General features: G+C 39.8%; 1 protein-coding gene across 3 annotated transcripts; it reads left to right on the top strand.

Moving 5' to 3' along the window:
• On the top strand, positions 1 to 14,759 carry ACADSB (acyl-CoA dehydrogenase short/branched chain). 3 transcript variants are annotated; one of them, XM_060241459.1, is made up of 11 exons: positions 1 to 113; positions 2,156 to 2,303; positions 2,926 to 3,026; positions 3,977 to 4,183; positions 5,402 to 5,572; positions 6,678 to 6,803; positions 7,128 to 7,220; positions 8,996 to 9,085; positions 10,073 to 10,210; positions 11,116 to 11,215; positions 12,923 to 14,759. In XM_060241459.1, the coding sequence occupies exons 1-11, from the start codon at positions 18 to 20 to the stop codon at positions 12,991 to 12,993; spliced, it is 1,341 nt and encodes a 446-aa protein (XP_060097442.1). In that variant the 5' UTR covers positions 1 to 17; the 3' UTR covers positions 12,994 to 14,759. The 3 variants fall into 3 exon arrangements, with proteins under 3 accessions (XP_060097442.1, XP_060097444.1, XP_060097445.1); XM_060241461.1 differs by having other exon boundaries at positions 11 to 86; XM_060241462.1 differs by lacking the exons at positions 1 to 113; positions 2,156 to 2,303; positions 2,926 to 3,026 and adding an exon at positions 3,601 to 3,769.
• Positions 14,760 to 21,314: the final 6,555 nt, after the last annotated feature.

The following is a 21,314-nucleotide window of genomic DNA, read 5'->3' as shown; positions in this document are numbered from 1 at the left end:
AGCAAGGCACAACGGCGATGGCGGCCTTGCGTGCTCTGTGCTTGTTGAGGCGGTGCGGGAAGGAGAGCAACGCGCTGAAATCCGGGGTCTGTTCCCAGATTCAAGGCTATACCGTAAGAAGTTGTTTCCCTTGTAGACGGGGTGGAAGCACAGAGCTTGTACAAGTGGCTCTGCCGGCTTGGAGGAGAAAGCTCGCCTCAATTTCAGATAAAGGCGCGGAAGCCCTGTCAAGGGGGGAAGGAGGGGAGGAGTAACTCTGCTTCAAGACTAACCAAAAAGAATTGTGGCAGGGTATGAGTTTTCGTGAGTCACTGCTCGCCCATCTTGATCTATTTCGTAAGGTTATGTAGCGCTGCATTTTCCTTGCTATTCTTGTCCCCCATAGTTTGGGACTAGGGGGCACAGTTTGATCGTTTCCAGGTGATCTTGAGCCTTGGTACCTCTGTCTTTAAAAATTCATGATTGCTTGATATGTGGGGAGGTGGGTAGGAACCCAAGGGGAAATCTCGCATCGGTCCCATGTCATTCTATCTAAGGTTGCAGCCTGCCTATGTAGGAGCCTGAAGACAGAAGCATTTGCAGAATTTTCATGACCTTTTTATTGCAATCTGTATTTGGTCCATAACAGGTTAAGGATCTAACTAGGCTGGGAGAGGTTTTTTTGTGTATTTACTTAAGCATACAGTGAAAAGTGGTATCTGTATTTAACAGTGAATGTGCAGCTGAGAGTAGCTGAGCTGACTGTCCCTTCTGCCTTTTATTGTTTTAAACCAGGGGTGTCAAACATGCTGCTTGGGGCGTGAGCAATTGCTTCCTTCTCCCTCTCTCTTGCTTCCTTCTACATAACAGCTTTAAGACCAACAAGTGCTGTTTAAGCATGTTTTAAAAGGTTTTTTTTTTTTTAAATAATCTTTGTGTTTGGCTTTAGCAGTTTATATCTCTGCTACCTAATCTTAAATAGGTACACACGGCCCGGCCTGACATGGCCTGGCCCAACAAGGTCTCATTTATGTCAGATCCAGCCCTCATAACAAATGAGTTCGACACCCTTGAGTTTCCTGCCAACCTAATTAATTTCTGGTATTAGATCTCTATTTGGAGAAAAATGCTTAAGGTGCTGCAAGAGTGTTATGAATTGCAAGAATATGGCCTGCTTCGCACATGCTAAGAATGAAACCTCCTGTGAGTTTTCTGAGTTGACTGCAACTGTATGTGTTGTCACTTTCACACATGCTGAATAATACAGTTTCAATCCACTTTAGTGACCTTCTGCAAGTGGAGTTTCCCATTTCACACAATAAAATCCAGTTAGTGGATTGAATGTGTGTTATTTAGTACTTGTGAAGCACCCTATACACGCACACATACCCATCATAAATGGCATTCAGCATAACAATCTTTAACAGGCAAATGTTTTCTTTTTACAGTGCAATCTCTGTCCAGTTATTACTTGCCAGCAAGAATCTTTTAAGGGTGGAACTGGATTGACTTGATCCAAACACTTATTACAGTCTGACTCTACACAGCAGGGGTTGGCATCCTACAGCTCATTGGGCAGACCAAGATGCTATCTGGTCTGCTAACACTCTAATGTGTGGCCTCCCTAAAGGTATTGCAAAATGGCACACACAGGGTATGCTCAAACGGTTTTCCTCCTATTCAGACACAGTCCACACATGGATCGTCATTTGATAGTCCAACTCACCATTGGGAGAAGTTGCTGACTCCTGTTTTATGCTTACTCATAATCATTGTTCTTTACTGCGCACGGTATCTTACATTGAATTATTTTGCCACAATCTGAGCTCAAGTTAGTAACATTTGCTTAGGTTTAGTTTCCATAGGAGGTAAAGCTTAAGAAGGTAAGTCAAGTTAAGTTGTGTCTGGTCTTCATCCCATTTGTAATCATAAGGGAATTGCCTGACAGGTCACTTCTGCACTTTGGTGAATATAGTCTTTTGCTTGGTCTGTTCCATCCTCTCTGTCTCTCAGACCACCCTTCCTTAATTATTGTACAGTTGAAGTGATGAGGGGCTCATTAATCATGTATAACTTCCTCCCAGTAGCATTGCACTGCAGAGAGTGGTCTACATAGCTACAGGTCAGCTTGATATTTTTTAACATGGATCCTCTTTAAAATTTTCTTTGTCCACAGATAAGACGAAATGCATCTCCATATTGCTATAGGATGACTCATCCTTGCATCTTTAACTCATCTAGTTCAGAAGCTTTTTCTCACAGTGATTTCTGTTGTGCTCCACTTCAAACATTTACTGAAGAAGAGATAATGATTAAAGAAATGGGTAATGTATCTAAGTTCTAGCTGGTCAAAGTCATTGGGCACAGGCCCCTGTGATGGGATCCATTATTTCAAGAAGGGTTGTGTCAAAGCATCCTTTATGTTTCATTGAATGACATAGTTCACTGTTGTTAACAAGTTGCTTTTATTCACAATACCTAGTTTATTTTAAAACTAATTTTTAAATAACAAGGCTGCATACTTAGTTTTATTGTATTTGGGGGGGAGGGATCAGCAGTGCCACCCTCCTTTCACCACAATACTGAGTAGCAAAGGCGATTGTGAACAGAAAACTTGCCAAGATACCAAGGCCCAGTGGTAGCCACCACTGCTGTTGACCTATGCTTCTGAAGTCTACACTTGTTTTGAATTACTTGAGGTTAGCTATGTAGCTTGTTTTTATCCCTCCAGTGAATTTAGGGAGGGGTCATAGGGTTTCTTTCTGCCATTTTATCCTCTCAGCAATCCAGTTAGGTAGTTTGAGCTGAGACTGTGTAACTGGACCAAAATCAACTGATGAGTGGGCTCTCTATAGTCCCAGTCCAGCACAATAACAACTATACCATGCTGGCATTCTCAGTCTAAAGACGAATAATCAAATTATTTGTATCTTTTCTTGCTTATAGTAAAAAAGTTTGCTCAAGAACAAATTGCACCGTTGGTACAAAAAATGGATGCAGATGCAAAATTAGATGATTCTGTTCTACAAAGTCTTTTTGAACAAGGGGTTTGTGCTTTTTTCTTGTATGTTTTAAGAAATATTTCTGTAATCTCTCTTTGTACATTGAGCTTGATGAGATAACAGTTTTTAAAATTATTAAATGTGTGTATGTGCGGATATGTATACTTCTATAACATCTAAAGAGGAGCCCCGTGGTGCAGAGTGGTAAGCTGCAGTACTACAGTCCATGCTCTGCTCACGACCTGACTTCAGTCCTGGTGGAAGCTTGGTTCAAGTAGCTGGCTCAAGTTTGACTCAGCCTTCCATCCTTCTGAGGTCGGTAAAATGAGTACCCAGCTTGCTGGGGGGAAAGTGTAGATGACTGGGGAAGGTAATGGCAAACCACCCCATTAAAAAGTCTGCCATGAAAACGTTGTGATTCAATGTCACCCCAGAGTCGGAAATGACTGGTGCTTGCACAGGGGACAGCCTTTACCTCATAACATCTAAAAAATAAAAGTTATATAATTGCAAGTGAACATAGACAGCATACTTTAAATTTTGCTGTTCTTTTTTCTTGTGAATAAATTGTTGCTAGTTTTCCTTCTACTTAGCAAATAGATAATTTATGCAGTTGTAGTAGAAGTAAATCTTGGTGGAAAATATTTGCTAACTTAAACCAGCACTGTGACAAATTTAAATAAAATGACACTTGTGGCAAGAATATTTTAATATTATACCTTTCTGATTCCAAGAAACACTGCTACAGCAGTACAGTAGCCAAGATACAAAGTTACACCAATACAAATGTAAGGATTACTGTGTCAGGATCACTTTGTCAGACTGCTAAATGAACTGAGATCCTATAACATATTCAGGGATCCCCCGTAGTTCAATAGGATTTATTCACAAACTCCTTTGAAATCACTAGAACTTGCTTGAGAAGTTAGCTTTGAAATATGCCATGATCTACAAGATTTTTTTTGTCTTAAAATAGTTCATTCTTGCTTTCTCAGTTGATGAGCATTGACCTTGGCTCAGAATATGGAGGAACTGGATCTTCTTTTTTTTCCACCATTCTGGTAGTCGAAGAGCTGGCTAAGGTTGATCCATCAGTAGCTCTTGTATGTGAACTCCAGAATACATTAACCAATAAATTGTTTACAACATATGGCACCGAAGAACAAAAGAGAAATTACTTGCCCAGACTGGCCAAAAACTTGGTGAGTGAAGATTTAATGAACTATATGTTAGCATAATTCTGCAGAATTTTTGTCATGCTCAAAAGTTAAGAGTCCAGTCCAAAGATTAAGATTCCAATCCAGAACCTCATGATATTGTAGTAACACCAAAGGGGCATACATTAGATTTTAATGTTTTTAACAAAAAGTATAGTGAAACTGGGGTATTTCATCAATCATTTTTATACCTTCCAGTGCAGTCTACAAAGCACTTAATCAAATGCAAACAGAAATATAATCTCACTCAGTTATAATCAGTGAGAGTCAAACTGGATTAAATAAGGCAAGGTTAGGGTTAGAGTTAGATATGCTATACTTTGTCATGCTGGCAATAAGCCATGTCCTGATGCCCTTTTGCTAGAGTATTTACTCTAGAGTAAGCCATGTCTAGAGTATTTACTCTAGAGTAAGCCATGTCCTGATGCCCTTTTGCTAGGTAAAGGCCAAGGTATTGCATTGTTTAGGCTAAGATGTCTTTATGTGGGGATTCTGTGAGACTTTGGCCCTGATAGAACTCACAAAGGATTTTATTTTTCATTGAAAAGACACAAGAAGGTGTAGAAGAATATATTGTGTAACTATTTAGCTTGAATTGACTTGCAGACTGGACAGTTAGAAAGCAGTCCTAAGTGAAGTTTTACTCAATAGGGTTACTCCTAGAAAAGTGTTCTGTGAACTGCAGCCAATGTTGTGCCATGTAAATAACAGCATAAAGATCTGATGCACTCATTATTCGGAAAATGAAAAACTAGTAGTCTTCTGAAATGGAAAGGATGTATTATTTATATGAGTAAATGGGTTTTAGGTCACCTTTGAACTGATATTTTTGAATCCACAATTGCCATATATTATCACATACCATGGGACAATTTTGTGAGTTCTCATTCTTCCTGTTTGCCTTGAGTCCTGGTTGTATAATTCACACACAAGCACCATTAGAAGACCAAATTTACCTCCTTTCTACAGTTTCCCCACTCCATTGCTCATACCTAGCATTGCTAAGATACAGCCTTCACCATTCCATTTTGTCCCTGAACCTTCCCTTTCCTGATTCATCTCAATGTCTGTCATTAAACTCACAATCTATGTCCAAGATGTTGAAAGAAACATTTTATTAGTTTATTTTTACTTTGCTCTTCCTGCGCTCTCAAAATCTGCATACAATGAATATATCTGAAACGACATTATTTTACTTGGCAGATGGGCAGCTTCTGCCTTTCAGAGGCTGAATCTGGCAGTGATGCATTTTCCTTGAAGACTCGAGCTGAAAAGAAAGGCGACTATTATATCATCAATGGATCAAAGATGTGGATTAGCTTTGCTGAACATGCAGGAGTCTTTTTGGTGATGGCAAATGCAAATCCTTCTGCTGTAAGTAGTTAGGGAACACACGCCATTTATCTGAATCCAGATAACAGGGCATAAATAGTCTTGCACTGTGCTTATGTTGGCTGCTTCCCCTCCCCTAGAGACTTCACAAACTTTAAGCTGGAACACTTTTTTGAAGCGGATTCATTCTGGCTTTGCACAGGGGAGTGGGGAGGGTCCTGCTTTCATGTGATAAAACTTCATTTTGTTTTGGTTTGGGGTTTGCCTTTTTCTTATTTGTGTGAGCCTTCAGGACAGCATGAAATATAAATTTAAATAAACTAGCTATATTTTGTGGAATTGAATACACTGGTGCAAGTTTTAATAGACATCTCCATATCCATACAGAGCAAGGATAACAAAAACATGGCATCACAATTAAGATATTTCAGCCTCTGCTAGCAGCTAACAAACACTGAAAGTACTGCTGCTATGTGTGGCAAGATTTCCTGCAGAATAAGGCCTATTCTCACAAAATGTGACTCTTCTATTAGGTCACCCATCCCTGCTCTTAGAGTGTTTTTCTTTGGGCAGGATAATTGTCCCAGGGTATTCAGTTTGTTTCAAAATATTAATATCGTCTACAGTAGCATGTAATGTGTTGTGTGACAAGGGAAATGGTAAAGGCTATCTGTGGTCCTCAGAGCTGAGAGAGGCATGTAGATTAACCTTTGGGGAACATAATTGAAAGAAACTGTTTCTCAGGTTCATGTTTCAGCAAAGAGATGCAATTTCTAGATATGATAAATGCTTGTGCCTTAGAAATGTTAGTTATAGAATCAGATACAGGAGAGGGAAATCTGCTGGGGAGGCAGTTAGACCTTCAGACGACAAATTTGTGAAGGGATTACTGAGGTATGCTAGGGAAATTACAAAGAAGCTTTGCATGGGTCTTTACTACTAATAGGTGATGATCAAGTTCCTATTGGTGAACCTTTTATTTAAAAAATAATATCTGGAAAAATAAATTGAATAGGGATGATAAAACTATTTTGTGTACGTTACTGAGAGATAGCACTATTATGGAAACAATTGTGTGGGAATCACTAAATCAATGGCATATTTGGAATGCTAATTAGTACAGTTTTGCATATCTCTTTATTTTTAGGGATATAAAGGAATAACATGTTTCATTGTTGACCGAGATACAGAGGGCCTACATGTAGGAAAGAAAGAAGATAAACTGGGAATCCGAGCAACCTCTACATGTCCTGTAACATTTGAAAATGTGAAGGTAATCCCTTTAAAGCTACTAAGGACATTTGATCACAATAATATGGAGCAGTTCAGTGGACCTGCAGTTGTTCTAGTTAGTGTGAGTCTAGAAGCTGAATAGTAGATTGGGGTGGGAAGGTCTAGGTTTGCTTAACTTTGAGCTAACAATCACAGATTGGAACTTGATTTGTTTTAACTGCTTCAAAATTGATCCAAATTTGTATCAATCAAAAGCATTATTTGTTCGTTTTCATCCCATGTCACTCAAAACTGAATCAAGTATCATAGCCATGCTAGATTCTGAAAAAGGGGAAAGGCTAATTTTATTTGTTTAATTCTACAGGTGCCCGAGACCAAGATATTGGGCCAGGTTGGACAAGGGTATAAATACGCCATTGGTATGCTCAATACGGGCAGAATAGGGATAGCTGCACAGGTGCGTAACACTGTAAAATATGTAAGACTCATGCAGATATAGGAAAAGAATTTGCTTGACCATATTTAAGGAAACAGATCTGGTAGGGGGATTCCACACTCTTTTCCCAACCTTGCCCCTCTCCAGATTGAAACTGACAGGTTGAAATTGACAAACTAACAAACAAACTAGATTTTATCTACTGCTGTAGGGTGTGCCCAAGGACTTCAGCATGCCTCAGTGACATTTTTGACAGACACACCATGCCATAGCACAAACAGCTTTTTGAAACTTACCTCAGTTTCAAAAGTGGTTTGCTGTGGATCATGAGTAGGTAGCATTTGGGAAGCTGAAGCCCATAACTTCCTTGAACATACCATATTACTTGTGAGGTTTTGTTATTGTTGTTGTTTAGTTTTTGAATCTCAGCCATTGTCTAGATTTTGTTGTGATTATCCAGGGTTGCTTTTGTATCAGCGGTTAAGTATCTTTGTTAGAACTTAGTACACACAATAAATAAGGCACTTTCAATGCACTTTCAAACTGGATTTTATTGTGTGAATTGGCAAAATCCAGTTGGAAAATGCACTGAAAGTGGATTAAATGTGCATTATTTAGTGTGTGTGATCTCAGCCTTTGTTTGGATACCCTGAAGAAGAAGAAGAAGAAGAAGAAGATGATACTGGATTTATATCCCGCCCTCCACTCCGAAGAGTCTCAGAGCGGCTCACAATCTCCTTTACCTTCCTCCCCCACAACAAACACCCTGTGAGGTGGGTGGGGCTGCAGAGGACTCTCACAGCAGCTTCCCTTTCAAGGACAACCTCTGCCAGAGCTATGGCTGATCCAAGGCCATGCTAGCAGGTGCAAGTGGAGGAGTGGGGAATCAAACCCAGTTCTCCCAGATAAGAGTCCGCACACTTAACCACTACACCAAACTGGCTCTCCAGTGAAATGGAAAGAAGTTCCATAATATGTTGAGACAATTAAAAAAAACCCCAACCCCCTGTGCTATAAGTTTAACTAGGGAGCCCATCTGGGGAAGGAAAATGATCTAAATGCTAGAACCCTCTCTTCTTCCCAATTCTGAGGCTAGTGGGCCAGACACCCTCTTTAGTGGCAGGAGAGCGGAAGGCTGGGGGCCCATCTCAGGAGTGAAGGAATCTCACAAATATCTAGCAAGCAAAGTCACATTCAGTACTTGTCATTTAGTCTCTCTGGTTGCATCAGTTCTGCACTCTCTGACAGTGGCAGATCCAACTGGATCTATACAGGATTTTCAAGGCAAGTGATTAAGCAGAGGTGGTTTGCCATTGCCTTCCTCTGCATAGCAAACTTGGGATTCCTTAGTGGTCTCCAATGCAAATGCTGATCTTGCTTAGCTTCTGAGATCTGATAAATCTGAGCTATACTGCACCACTCCATATCTCTCTTAGACCCAATAGGCTTCGCAAACTCACAGCAGGTTTCTCTTGTGAGAGTTCAGAAAGCTTGCTGGGTATATATGTGGGCTGCTATGTTGTGTTTAAAGGCACTTGTGGAAGTAAGAAGTGAACGACTGTTCACTGCTCTGGGTGGAGGCAGGAGGGGAGCAGAAGTGGAGGACTGTTCACTGCTCTGGGTGGAGGCAGGAGGGGAGCAGAAGTAGGAAGAGGCAGCAGCCTTAAATAGCACCTCTGGTTGAGCCTTCACTGTTCAGTTCCTGTGGCATGTCCATCTTTTTTTTTTTTAGCAAGAAGTCGGAGGCACTTTGCATTTGCATGATAGTAATATTTTGTTTTCTTGTTCACCCACAGATGTTAGGATTGGCACAGGGATGCTTTGATCACACAATTCCATATACAAAGGAGAGGACCCAATTTGGAAAAAGCATATTTGATTTTCAGGTATTGATTACTACACGTTGTAAAGAGAAAACGTTTATCAAAGGAGATGTCAAAATGATGCCTTTTGATAATAAAGTTAATATACCATAGGACGCAATGTTATAGTTGCATGTGTACAGGTAATTCTAAGTTATAACTTGTTTGTAATTATAAATTATAAGAATTACCTTTGAAGTGCATGTCCAAAAAAATTGAATGCTTTTCACAACACTGATGTAGCCGAAAAACTCTGCAAGTGGAATGACAGCTGTTTCTTTGGTTACTTGGCATAGCATGACAACTTAAAACAAGCACAGGTAAAAAGAAATTTAAAAATGTATCCTCTCAGTAGTTCTGACACAGGAAGTGGGCTAGATAGAAAGGCACTGCCAGTAAATTGAATTTGATTCTTAGTAAAAGAGATCTTAACCAAATTCAAATATTATTTAAAAACAGCTGTTACATGGGGAATTAGGCCAGCTTTGCTTATTTAAAACCAGTGTTGTTAAGAGTTGTTCTTACATTGGGTGCAATCACACAAGGAATTCACACAATCCCTGCCCTGCTGTTGGGAAAGGCACAGGCCACACATGCAGGAGGAGTGTTCAGATTGCTCATGCACATGTGGGGCATGCACAATGTGCCCCTGGCTGTTCAGACAGCTGGGAAACACGCCCTACATATGCTTTAGAGATTTGCTACCAGCTATTTAATCCGGTCCCAGTCCATCCTAAAATGAGGTATGAACAGGCGGGACTTGGGAGGCAGATATGTGCATGTGATCGTGCACATTAAATCCGGATGGGAGGCATGGCTAGGTTGGGCCATATCTCTCATGTGATCGTACCCTGTGTATGGTATGACATGAAAATGATGATGATGAATTTCTTGACAACTTAGGGGTAGTTAAGTATTTTTGGCTCAGCAAAGCATTTTAGTTGGGAGTCAGGGAGAGAGGGTTGATTTTTCTCAAAAGCTCTGTTGCAATGAGGGACTCACTTCTTTCAGGGAATGCAACATCAGATTGCTCAGGTGGCTGTACAGCTAGAAGCTGCAAGATTGCTTACCTACAATGCAGCCCGACTCGCAGAAACTGGAAAGCCATTTATCAAAGAGGCAAGCATGGCCAAATATTATGCAGCAGAGGTAAGCTAAATTTGGGATTGGCTGGGCTTGGGTTTTATTTTAATGTTGATGCATCATTAAAGGGCATATGATTTTCTTTTATGCATAAATCTTTAAGCATTGGCCAGTATCCTACCTTACTTGTGCATGGAACAAGTTTTTCCATGTTCCCCTCCATAAGCACCGGTAATGCTCCACCCACCTGGAAAGATCCATCTTGGGGTTGCAGGCTGGTGGGATGGAGCAAGGAGGAACAAAGAGATGAAATTGTCCCTCCCCTCAGCAGAGCTGTGCTTGCAAAAGACCATCCATGGATGGGATTTCTCCTCCACAGGTAGAACTATTCATAAAAATAGAGTGCTATCCCATATGCACACAGCCCACATCTAAGTAGAGTTTTTCTTTGCACCTTCTTTATTTTGTGGCACTCAAAATAGAAAGTTTGAAGTAACTGACAATGAGAAGGCAGCTGTGGTGGTGGCAGTTAATGAAGAAGTAACAGGCCCCACCTTTTCTTACTTCTCAGGCTAGCACAGGGGTCCCCAACCTTTTTGAGCCTGCAGGCATCATAGAGAGTACAGTCACAAAATGGCTACCACACAGCAGCTCCAGCAGAAGGTGGAGCCAGCCATAAAAATGGCTGCTGCAGCTTGCCTTCAGTCCCACAGAGAAGATACTTGTCCTTCTGTAGCAGGTGCTGTCAAAGCAACATTTCTAAAAAAAATCTGCACAGGAAATCAGAAGCCTTGTTGGGCAAAACCCCCACCTGGCCCTGCCCACATTCTAAAAACACTTGGTGGGCATCAAGAAAGGTGTTGGTGGGCAGCATAGTGTCCATGAGCACCATGTTGGGGACCTCTGGGCTAACAAATACCTTGGCTTTGACTCTAAGGCAATTTACAGCATGCTAGCTGTACATTTCATAGGTTGCAACTGTAACAACAAGTAAATGTATTGAATGGATGGGAGGAGTCGGCTTCACAAAAGATTACCCTATTGAAAAGTATTACAGGGACTGCAAAATTGGTAAGTAGCCAGTTATCATGAATCATTTACTGTACATGACATCAGAGTTTGGGGTGAATGACCAGGAAGTTACCAAAATAATTCCTCCCCCTTTGAACATCTTGTTCTGTGGCCACCTTGCCCCGATACAGACATTCAGCAACAGATGCACATAAGGATCTAGAAGTCAAATGACACCAGATGTACTGATCTTGTGCTGATTAATATCCTAATATCCTAAAGTGAAACTTATAAGATACTATATTTTGTTATATCCAGAATTAAAATGTAGGTCAAATGTAGTGTCCTTCAAGTGCAGTAATGTAGGAAAGCCCTGTGCAGAGAATATCTCCTCCACATACTTTATCCTTCATGTGTAGTTCTAGCAGCCACATGAAATCTTCTCACAGCAAAGCAGCTGTAGTTGCCTGTGAAGGGTTTGCTCCATGCTAATAGAAAGGTATGCATTGTGATGTCTTGTTTCAAACAGACAAATTAATGTGTAGCCAAATTTAGGAGCCATTCACACATTCATGAATAATATTGTTTCAGCCCTTACTTGCTCATAGATTGACAGAATGCATTCCACTGAACAGCATTATATACAGAATGCTGTGTCTGTGAGATCTATTTGCAGTCCCAGCACCGAGGGGAGAGGACAAAGAAGACAAGGGATTCCCCCTCCATTCATATCTCAATAAACACTCTTACAACTCAACTTTTGGCCACAACTTTATCGGTTACAGCTGTAAGAAGCCTTGGCACAGCATGGAGGCCCAGATCCTGGCATTGACTGACCTGCCTGCCAGACATGACAGGATGCTGGATCCCACATGGACAACTATACCACTATATAGTCTACTTTTGAGCTTGAATGTAATCCCTGGCAGCCCCCAAACTGGGCATGCTCCTGAAAACCCTCACCCCAAAATCCCTTAAGAGGATCCCCATACTCAGGAAAAATGGGCACATGGTCCATTTTTTCCTAAAATGGATCCATCCCCCGTGCTACCACCTTCCTATGTTGTGACAGTTAAATTGTAACAAGCATTCATAATCATAACATCACCGGTGCATTTCCTGCTGCATTACCTCCCCCATGGCAACAGCCCCTAAGCCCCACATGTCATTACTCTCAAAGGTGAAAACACAAAGGATGGGCAAAAAGGGTGAGATACTGAGCAGCACAGTGCTTTACATCTGCCCCCTGGTTGGTCCCATCCTCCCTTTTTGCCTTCACTCATGACCCAGTTTTGGACCTCGGATAGGCCATGCACTGGGAAGGGGGTGGACCTAAATTCTCACAATTCCAACCACCCAGCCACATATAATGCTGTTCAGTGGAATACATTTTGTGACCTGGGCTTCTTAGCTGAATGCAGCTGGCCCTGCCCTCTTTGACTTGTCCCCCCCCCTCAACAGGACCACAAATGGGACCTACAGGTGAACTGGGTCCCTGACTTCACAGAAGTGTACCATTAAGGCACTAAAAAATCCATTGTCTGAACTTGCCCTTACACTTTCCTCTGTAATGAAGCTTCATATCTATGCATGACGTTGTCTACTAGTTGTCTGCTACTAATTACATATTGCTGCTGTTGTAGTGTATAGACCAATACTGTAATATTTTTGGCTCTGCCTTGATTATATATTTAATAATTGCTTTACAGATAACTCTTTTAATAACTATATTTTTGATGGATTTTTGACCCCCTATGGCTATTTCAGGAACCATATACGAAGGAACTTCAATTATTCAGTTGAACACCATTGCAAAATGCATTGCTCAAGAATACTGAAATTCAAAAGATGCATTGATTGTTACAGATTATATTACAGAAAAATAGAAGCAGTTCATCTCACTGGTGGAATCCTTGATTATGCCTTTATTGCCAAATTCTAGTCAAAAAGCCAAACAATGGTTATATTTTTTCTAAACAACCCCCTGCACAAGATCAGTGTACAAGTTACTAGACTGCTATGTATCATAGAAAGTTTAACTTTTACAACTATAATGGCACAGGTCCTGCCTGTTTTCAAATATTAGTTGGATTTTCTGTCTCTCCATGCTGACATCTGTCAACTTGCAAATACCATGTGATTCTGAATTGTTGAAACATTTCCTGCAGGAAACATCTGTTCAAATTACCATATTTTTTTTAATCCTTGGCATCTACTTTAATTTGGAATGTTTATAAATGTACAAAATTTGTTTTTAAAAGGTTGTAAATCATAGTAAAGTATATATCCCAAAATTTCTGAAATGTTATTCACATAACAGTAGTGGTCTCAACACTTTAGTTAAAAGGAATTAATATGGCAGTAAATAATAACACTCATTTTCATGTTAGTGGGACAATATGAATGTAAGTGATCAGTCATCCAAATGTTTAAAAATGATGACTAAGTAGAAAGAATGGCTAAAATGGAATTGATTGTTTTTGCTTAATTTCTAACCTCTTTTCTTGGAGAATGAGGTAGATTTTTTTTAAAAAAAATCCAATAAGTTGGAAAGCATAGTACTCTGCTTTTGTTACAGTGCTTTTCAAAAGGGACAATATCAACAAATACCTGCACATGTCCATTCTCTGCTGTGGTACCCACCTCATGAAATGCCCTGCCTGATGAGGTTAAAAAAGTTCCCACTCTCCAGGTTTTACCCCAAGTGCAAAACTGAATTATTCAGAAAGGCACAGATGATAGGACTGTAATGCATGTAATAAAATGTTCCAGAGATATGCTTTGGTAAAAGGGTTTGTAACTGTGGGCTGTACTACTGTGTATAGTTCATATTGTCTGATGCTGCGAGTAAATAAGACTATGAAAATTTTGGTTTGTTTAACATATCATGGTAATGTATATACTGTGTTTCAGTTCTGTTCAGATTCCTGCTTGATTCCAGACTTCTGGGATCCAAATCCTATTGCACTGTTTGTTGGATGTCCCATCCTCTTGATTGTATTGACCTGCACTGTGTTATCTGTCTTGAGTCTCAATGACAATAGGGGACTACAGATAAGATAAATATTGTAATGTTGGGGATATTCTCCTAAAGCCACAGAAAAATACTATTCAGTTTTTGTTTTCTGCACCCTGTATTAAATATAGGCAATTCCTGTACCCAGAAAGTGGCCAATAACTTGCTTTTGAAAGTTGCATTAATTCTTTTATATAAGCTACTGCAGAATGCTTTGAAACACATTGACTTCCATGGCAGCACTCCTGGGTAAATGATTATAAAGCTGGGCAGCTTTCTCTATGTACTATTTATACCAGGATATTTGTTTTCAGAGACTTACAATTTTACATATGCTGCATCAATATTATACATATTTAGGATACTGCATACTATCTCTAGGCCAAACTGATGTGAGCAGAAATCTTGTGTTTAAATTCCATATCTGAAACTGAAATTTACATGTGTTGTCTTCATTCTATGCATGAATCATACATGGTGGAATCTGAACACAGGCCATTATATTAGTGCCGACTCCCAAGTAAAGACGTCTTGGTTGAATACTCATGTTTGTTTTGAATAATAAATTGTCATACGAATAAAAACAGATCAAAAGGGTGGGGTCACTGCTTTTAGATAGTCGCCTGTTCTATGTCTGCATTATCTAAGATGGATCATTCTATGTGAAAGCAGAAGCAAAGTGCCTTCTCCAGGAGTCTTATGCTTTTAAGACCTGTAAACTGACAGTAATTGGTCACAGCATTTCTAGGGCTTGTGCCCCCATGTGCCTTCAATCAACCCAATACAAATAAATAAATAAAATTGAAAACTTGTCACTGTGACCTCCAAGCTGTCCTAGTGGATGAAAAGCAAGTATTGCATTATGTGTAAAGCTACTTGTGTTAATTATGAAATTGTTTGGCGCAATATACTCAACATGCCTGTGTGTTTTCTGTAAGCCTGCAAGAAACAAAGAAACAGTGTTTATTCTTTGTTTTTCTTTCTTGAAAGGCTGAGCTTTGATCAGCTGCTTGACAAGTTAAAGTTCAACAGGTAGAGTTTCCTTTATCGTTATATCTAAGTGCTGGGAGAAACTATATTTCTTAAATTCCTGCCAAGGATGCAGCTGTTAAAGGCACAGTCTTTACCAGAAAAAGGCAACAACTCTAGTGCTAGATGTTTCATATCCAGCATCTGGGGTTGTCAGCAACCTGAAGGAAAATGTTCAGCACCCTTAAACAGAGGCTTAATGAGATGTGGTTTCCCACTGTGCCATGAAAAGCTGCAACTGCCCGTTCCCACACATTTAGCCTCTGTTAAAAGGGAAAGAATTTTTTGCCCAGGTCACTTGGCAACCCTACTAGCATGCAAATAGTATCACTTCTTAAAAAAAGATGAGTATTCTATTTGTTTTGGGCTGTACCTGAATTGATTGTAATCAGATGTATTGTATACAAAACTTACTCAAATCTTTTTAAGTCTTACAGGTAGCTTTCAAGTTTAATGGTACAATTTGCATACAGAACATCAAAAAAAGTAAGGCACAGTGTGCTTTATTACTCACTGTCTGCTTTGTTACTAGATATATTTTGTAATTATTTTCATTCAATTATTGTAAACTTGCTTTGCAAAGTGTCTCTTTGAACCTGAAAAATTAATAAATTCATGTGCATATGTTAAGTGACTGAAGGTGATATGAAAAAGTAACTAAAGGCCTGCAACCAGTCCCCCCACCTCGTCAAATATCTGCCCCCCTTCAACAGATTGTCTCCTCTCCAGGCTGCCTCTGGTTGCAAATCTACTTGGAAGTAAATCACGTTATTCATTTGGACTTACTGCCAGGAAAGTGTTTTTAGGATCGTCGTTTCTGCCACCCATCTCTTTACCACAAATTTTTGACTTTCTACCTACTATAAATTGTATTTTCTTCCTTGAAACCCTCACCCCCAACTACACTCTTTTCTTCTCCCTCATTTGAGTGGAAGCATGAACTGTACACTTACAGCAGACCCTGTTCTTTCTTCCATAGCTTTTGGAAGTTCAGTTGTGTAGGAACATGGGATAAAACCTAGCACTCAGTGGCAGCACTGAGACTTTGAAACTTCAATGCCTGGGTATACATTTGGCTCACCACCCTTTGAATTATAGGAGACTTGAATTTAGAGGACCTTCCTGTTCCAATGAGCGTTTGATTTGAATTAATGTTGATAGCTGAAATCATTTCTTTATTGTGGATGCTTGATCTTTGGCTTACTGTGTCTCTGGATTCTTCACTTTGTGCTTGTTGTTTTAAATTGATTTGGTCCTTTTTGCTTTTTACTGTGAATTACATATTTAATTTCAGGGCTTTTCTTGTTTTAAAAAGCCCAGCATGAACTCATTTGCATATTAGGCCACACCCCATGACATCAAACCAGCCAGGCCCAGAACTCTGTTCCTGTACATTCCTGTTCAGAAAAAGCCCTGTTTAATTTATTGTTATAAGTCACTAACAGAGCAGTCATAAGTAGAGTTATACTGTTCTAAGTCCATGGACTTTCATAGACTAGTAGGGGTGTAACTCTGTTTAAAATTGCAGTTAAAGAGTGATGGTGAAATACGTTCATGGTTACCATCTTTTCAACTAACTCCTGTAATGACGGTTCTGTCTGGAGTTATTAGCCAGTGATCATGTTTAACTGAGTACAAGGAAGAGCTGAACACAGATTCCTGCACATCACACTGCCACTGAAGCCAGAAGATCAGGCCAGACTTTTTCTTATCTGTTGTCAACCCTATATGCATTATATCAATATTTGATTTAATAAAGATGCATTCCCCCCTCTTATTGTCATAACATGCTTCTTTGCACAAAATGCTTCTCTTATTGTCATACCATGCTTCTTCTCTGCAGAAATTAGAATCTGTATTCTTCCCACAAGACAGAATTCTAAACCAGTGATTCCCAAACTTTCTGAGTTTTACTTTTTAACATTAAAAAAATTGAGGATCCACCACATGATAGTAGCTGCTGTATCTGTGTATTGAGAAACTACATAATGAAAAAAAGATCAAAATGATAGTGCTTAGTACACACATGGATTAAGGTTGCCAGGTCCTTTGTGGCAACCAGCTGGGAAAGGAGTGGCTTACCAGGAGATAGACTCAGGCTATAGCACCACCATCACATGGGAAGTGATGTTATGCCAGCAACTTCTGAGTGACGCTCTGGTATTTGTGCAAAAACTTTACGGCAAAACTGACTTCTACCATGGAGTTTTTGCCCAAATACCAGAATGTCTCACCAAAATCACTGGTATGATGACATCACTTCCTGTGTGATGCTGGGAAACATGGCCTGGATCTTCCTTTTTCTGATGTCCCCCCAGCAGCCTGCTGATTGGAAGCTGGAGGGCAAGGCCCAGTGGCCTTGGAAGCCCTAACATGGATTCATGGGTTTGGAAACTTTAACATGGATTCATGTCCATGTCATGCACAAGGATTCAAAGTCCATGCCCCTCCCAAGAGTTGCCAGATCAGTTTTCAGTTTCTGATCCCAGAATGAGAAACACAGTTCTAAGCTGTGGCTTAATTATAGTTTAGAATAGCCATTTGTGGAGAGGAAACAAACACCAATTTGACTAGCTACCCATATTTAGATGTCAAGGGAAATCAGAATTTGATTGAAAACTTTTACAACAGCAAGTTTTCAGTCCTGCTTCAAGTGTGTGTGGAGAAAGAATACACATGCATAGCATCATGCCATATTCTCACCTGTCACAAGCAAACCTACCTGTGTGTCCATGATTTTGAGATGTTCAGGAAATGCTTTAACCTGTAGTCATTTGAAAAGTGATTTTTGCAATCAGTGGAACTCATTTTAATTGCAAGTAACTTCCAAATAAAAAGTCATAAATGAGAGAAGTGAACACCCAGATATATACATACTGTAGATCTTCTGTTTTTAAATCTGGAATAGAAACCCATTTTATAACATACATTTGAAGCCTGAAGGAGTCTTAGAACAACTTTGTGATGCAGCTGTGCATAGGAGAGGTTGTTGGGGTAGGGGATGATTGTAGATCATCTCAGGGAAGGACTGCAGTAGGTAAACTGGTCTAAATTAAGAACATAAAAAGAGCTGGAACAGACCAATGGTCCATCTAATCCAGCATCCTGTTCCACACAGTGGCCAACCAGTTTCTCTGGACATCCAACAACAGGGCATAGAGGCTGAGTCCTTCTTCTGATGTTGCCTCCTGGCACCGGGATTCAGAGGTCTAGTTCCTCTGAATATGTAGGCTTTCCTCAGTCACCATGGCTAATTGCCATTGACAGATTCATCCTCCATGAATCTGATCTGATCCACTTTAAAGTTGTTTATTCCTTTGGTCATCACTACATTCTCTGGCCATGAATTCCGCATTTTAATCACTCTCTGTGTAAAGTATTTCCTTTTGTCTGCTTTAACTTACTGCTCATCAACTTCATTAGATTGCTTAAAAAATTGGATTAGATTGTTAAAAAAATAAAAAGTTCCTAGCCTGCCTGGACATACCAAACAAAGCTAAAGCAAGAATTAAACATAAAGTATGACCCAGGACTTTGAAAGGAAGAGGGTGAAAAGCATCAAGCACAGTTTGAATACCACCTCCTTTTAGGGTTGCCAGAGACTCTAACCAACCCGGTGTGGGAATTTTGGGAGTGTTCTAGGGGTGGGTGGGACATAATGCACAACAGCCTTGTTAGGGGGTGGGGTTTCCCCATCAGCCAGCTGGACAGTGGTGGATTGAAGCCCCCCCCCCAAAAAATGGGGAAACCCCTGCTGCGGGCTGGCAACCCTACCTCCCTTTTAGGCTTACCAGGATTAAGCTTTAGTTTATAAATCCCCATCCAGCCCATTGCTAAATATTCTTTTGAATCTTTCTCTGTTGGACGAAGGTCTTCCTAGAGGAACTTATCTCCATTGCGGGAGCATTTATTTAAAAAGCAGCCATTGGGTCCAACTCAGTGCAAAGGGAGTTATTAGATCCAACACATTCTGAAAAATTCTTGCAGTTTGGCCTAACAAACTATATGGCTTGTTTCATATAATGTTAGCCCCCTTCCAAAGGGTGGCAGTATATTCTACACAATATAAGAAAAAATGTTGCCTTTGTATTGGCCCAGGCTATGCATAGAAAGATTTCAGTATGTTAATAACTGCTGCCATTTTTAGGAATACTGACTGTTGATTTGTACTAACCACATAAAAAGCTGCTGAAATCTGAAAATTCTAAAACTTTCTCTGATTAAAAATAATGCCACAAAATTTAGTCATTCCAATGCCTTAAACAAAGAAATTGCACTTTTAAACATTTGTATTTATTGAACATTTAGCTAGTATTTAAGGAATATGTGCTTGCCCCATTGAAGAAAATCTGGAACCTTAAAATGTCATTGTATGGATGGCTTAACAGCTGTTTCCATAGAAATATTGATTTTCAGGCATATTCTGTAATATAGTCTTGCTCTTGCATGTGTGCAAATAACAATCATCCATAATGATTGTTTTAATGGCAAAAACACCCATGTATTTGATCGCTGCTGTTTATTTTAATTAATTCCTATCCTTCTGTGTCTAAAGCCTCCAGATGCTTTTCAGAACTGGAACCTGAAAATAATAGTATAAGAATTATTATAACAGAAATTATAAGGAAAAAGGGAGAAGGACCAGGTTATAAAATAAACAGAGCATATACCTTTTCATGTGGTGGAACACAGAATTTATATTCAAAAATGTTCCAAATGACTCCAGCTAAAAAGCCAGTTTGGTATTTGGGCATTGTTTTCACCTATCCTTTATTAAAAAAAAAATAATTTCAATCTTTTTATGGATTGGATAAGAATATGTGGAACTAGAGGGGGGGAACAGGAAAATCTTGATTTGGAAAAACATCCCAAAATATTTCTTTCCCCAAAAATTTACCTACAAAAATAGGGGGGGAAACAGATTGAGAATTAATTTTCAGATTCTGTTCTGAAGGCAAAAATATTACAATAGGGTCTGGCATTTCCAAATATCAGGATCTGTTCTGAGTATGTGGTGGCTATGGGGATGAAGAGGAAGGGGGAGGATTCTGAGGCAATTGCTCAGTGAACTGTAGATGTCCAGTCACCCACTCTGGCATCTCCGGTGGATTTTTAAAATCCCAGCTGCCCACAGTCAATTAAAAGAGGGTGTACTTGGTGCTTGCACAGGGAACTACCTTTACCTTTTTACACAAACTTTGATAAAGGGTTAGTAGCATGCAAGCAATCTATTCCCTAAAAGTCTCTTATTTGGGACTCTGCTAGTCTAAGACTATAATTATTTATGAGGTGAGCAATGTTCCCTCTAAGCTGCAGAGTCTTGTGAGCAAAAATTCTACTTTATGAGCTACTGGCATTAAAGTTGTTTGCTACTGCATAAATTATTGTATGCATAAATCTTCCTTCCTGAGCAAAGACAAAAATGTGTGAGCTGGAGGCTAAAAATCTGTGAGCTAGCTCATGCTAACTCAGCTTAGAGGGAACAGTGGAGGTGAATTTAAATCACTTTTTCATAGATATTTGACTAGATAGACAAGATGGAGATGAAGATAAACAAGAAGTTTATTTTACAGAAAATAAAGTATTTAACAGGTTAAGGATCTTGTGTGGAAATGTTTCAGTATATAAAGAGATTTGCTTTTCAACTTCACCCCCATAATTTACAAACTTTCCCCAATGAAAGTAATCCCTTTGTAGCTGAACCTCAGTAAATGTTAATAAGCTCTGAGGGAAGACCATACACTGAACATGAGTCAACAGTGTGATGCAGTGGCTAAAAAGGCAAATACAATTTTGGGCTGTATTAACAGAAGTTTAAGTGTCCAGATCACATGAAGTGATGGTATTGCTTTATTCTGCTCTGGTAAGACCTGACCTGGAGTATTGTGCTCAGTTTTGGGCACCACAGTTTAAGAAGGATATAGACAAGCTGGAACAGGTCCAGAGGAGAGTGACAAAGATGGTAAGGGGTCTGGAGACCAAGTCCTATGAAGAAAGGCTGAAGGACCTGGGTATGTTTAGCCTGGAGAGGAGATGACTGAGAGGTGATATGATCACCATCTTCAAGTACTTGAAGGCTGTCATGTAGAAGATGATGCGGAATTATTTTCTGTT

This window comes from Heteronotia binoei, chromosome 6 (genome assembly GCF_032191835.1).
Source record: "Heteronotia binoei isolate CCM8104 ecotype False Entrance Well chromosome 6, APGP_CSIRO_Hbin_v1, whole genome shotgun sequence".
NCBI classification, from domain to species: domain Eukaryota; kingdom Metazoa; phylum Chordata; class Lepidosauria; order Squamata; family Gekkonidae; genus Heteronotia; species Heteronotia binoei.
This window is presented reverse-complemented; position numbering and strand designations above follow the sequence as displayed.

Bases quoted from the DNA above. Each gene is read 5' to 3' on its own strand.
- ACADSB (XM_060241459.1), top strand. From the start codon at position 18: ATGGCGGCCTTGCGTGCTCTGTGCTTGTTGAGGCGGTGCGGGAAGGAG. The intron at 2,304-2,925 runs GTAATGTATCTA...TCTTGCTTATAG, and splicing joins GATAATGATTAAAGAAATGG to TAAAAAAGTTTGCTCAAGAA. The intron at 5,573-6,677 runs GTAAGTAGTTAG...CTTTATTTTTAG, and splicing joins CAAATGCAAATCCTTCTGCT to GGATATAAAGGAATAACATG.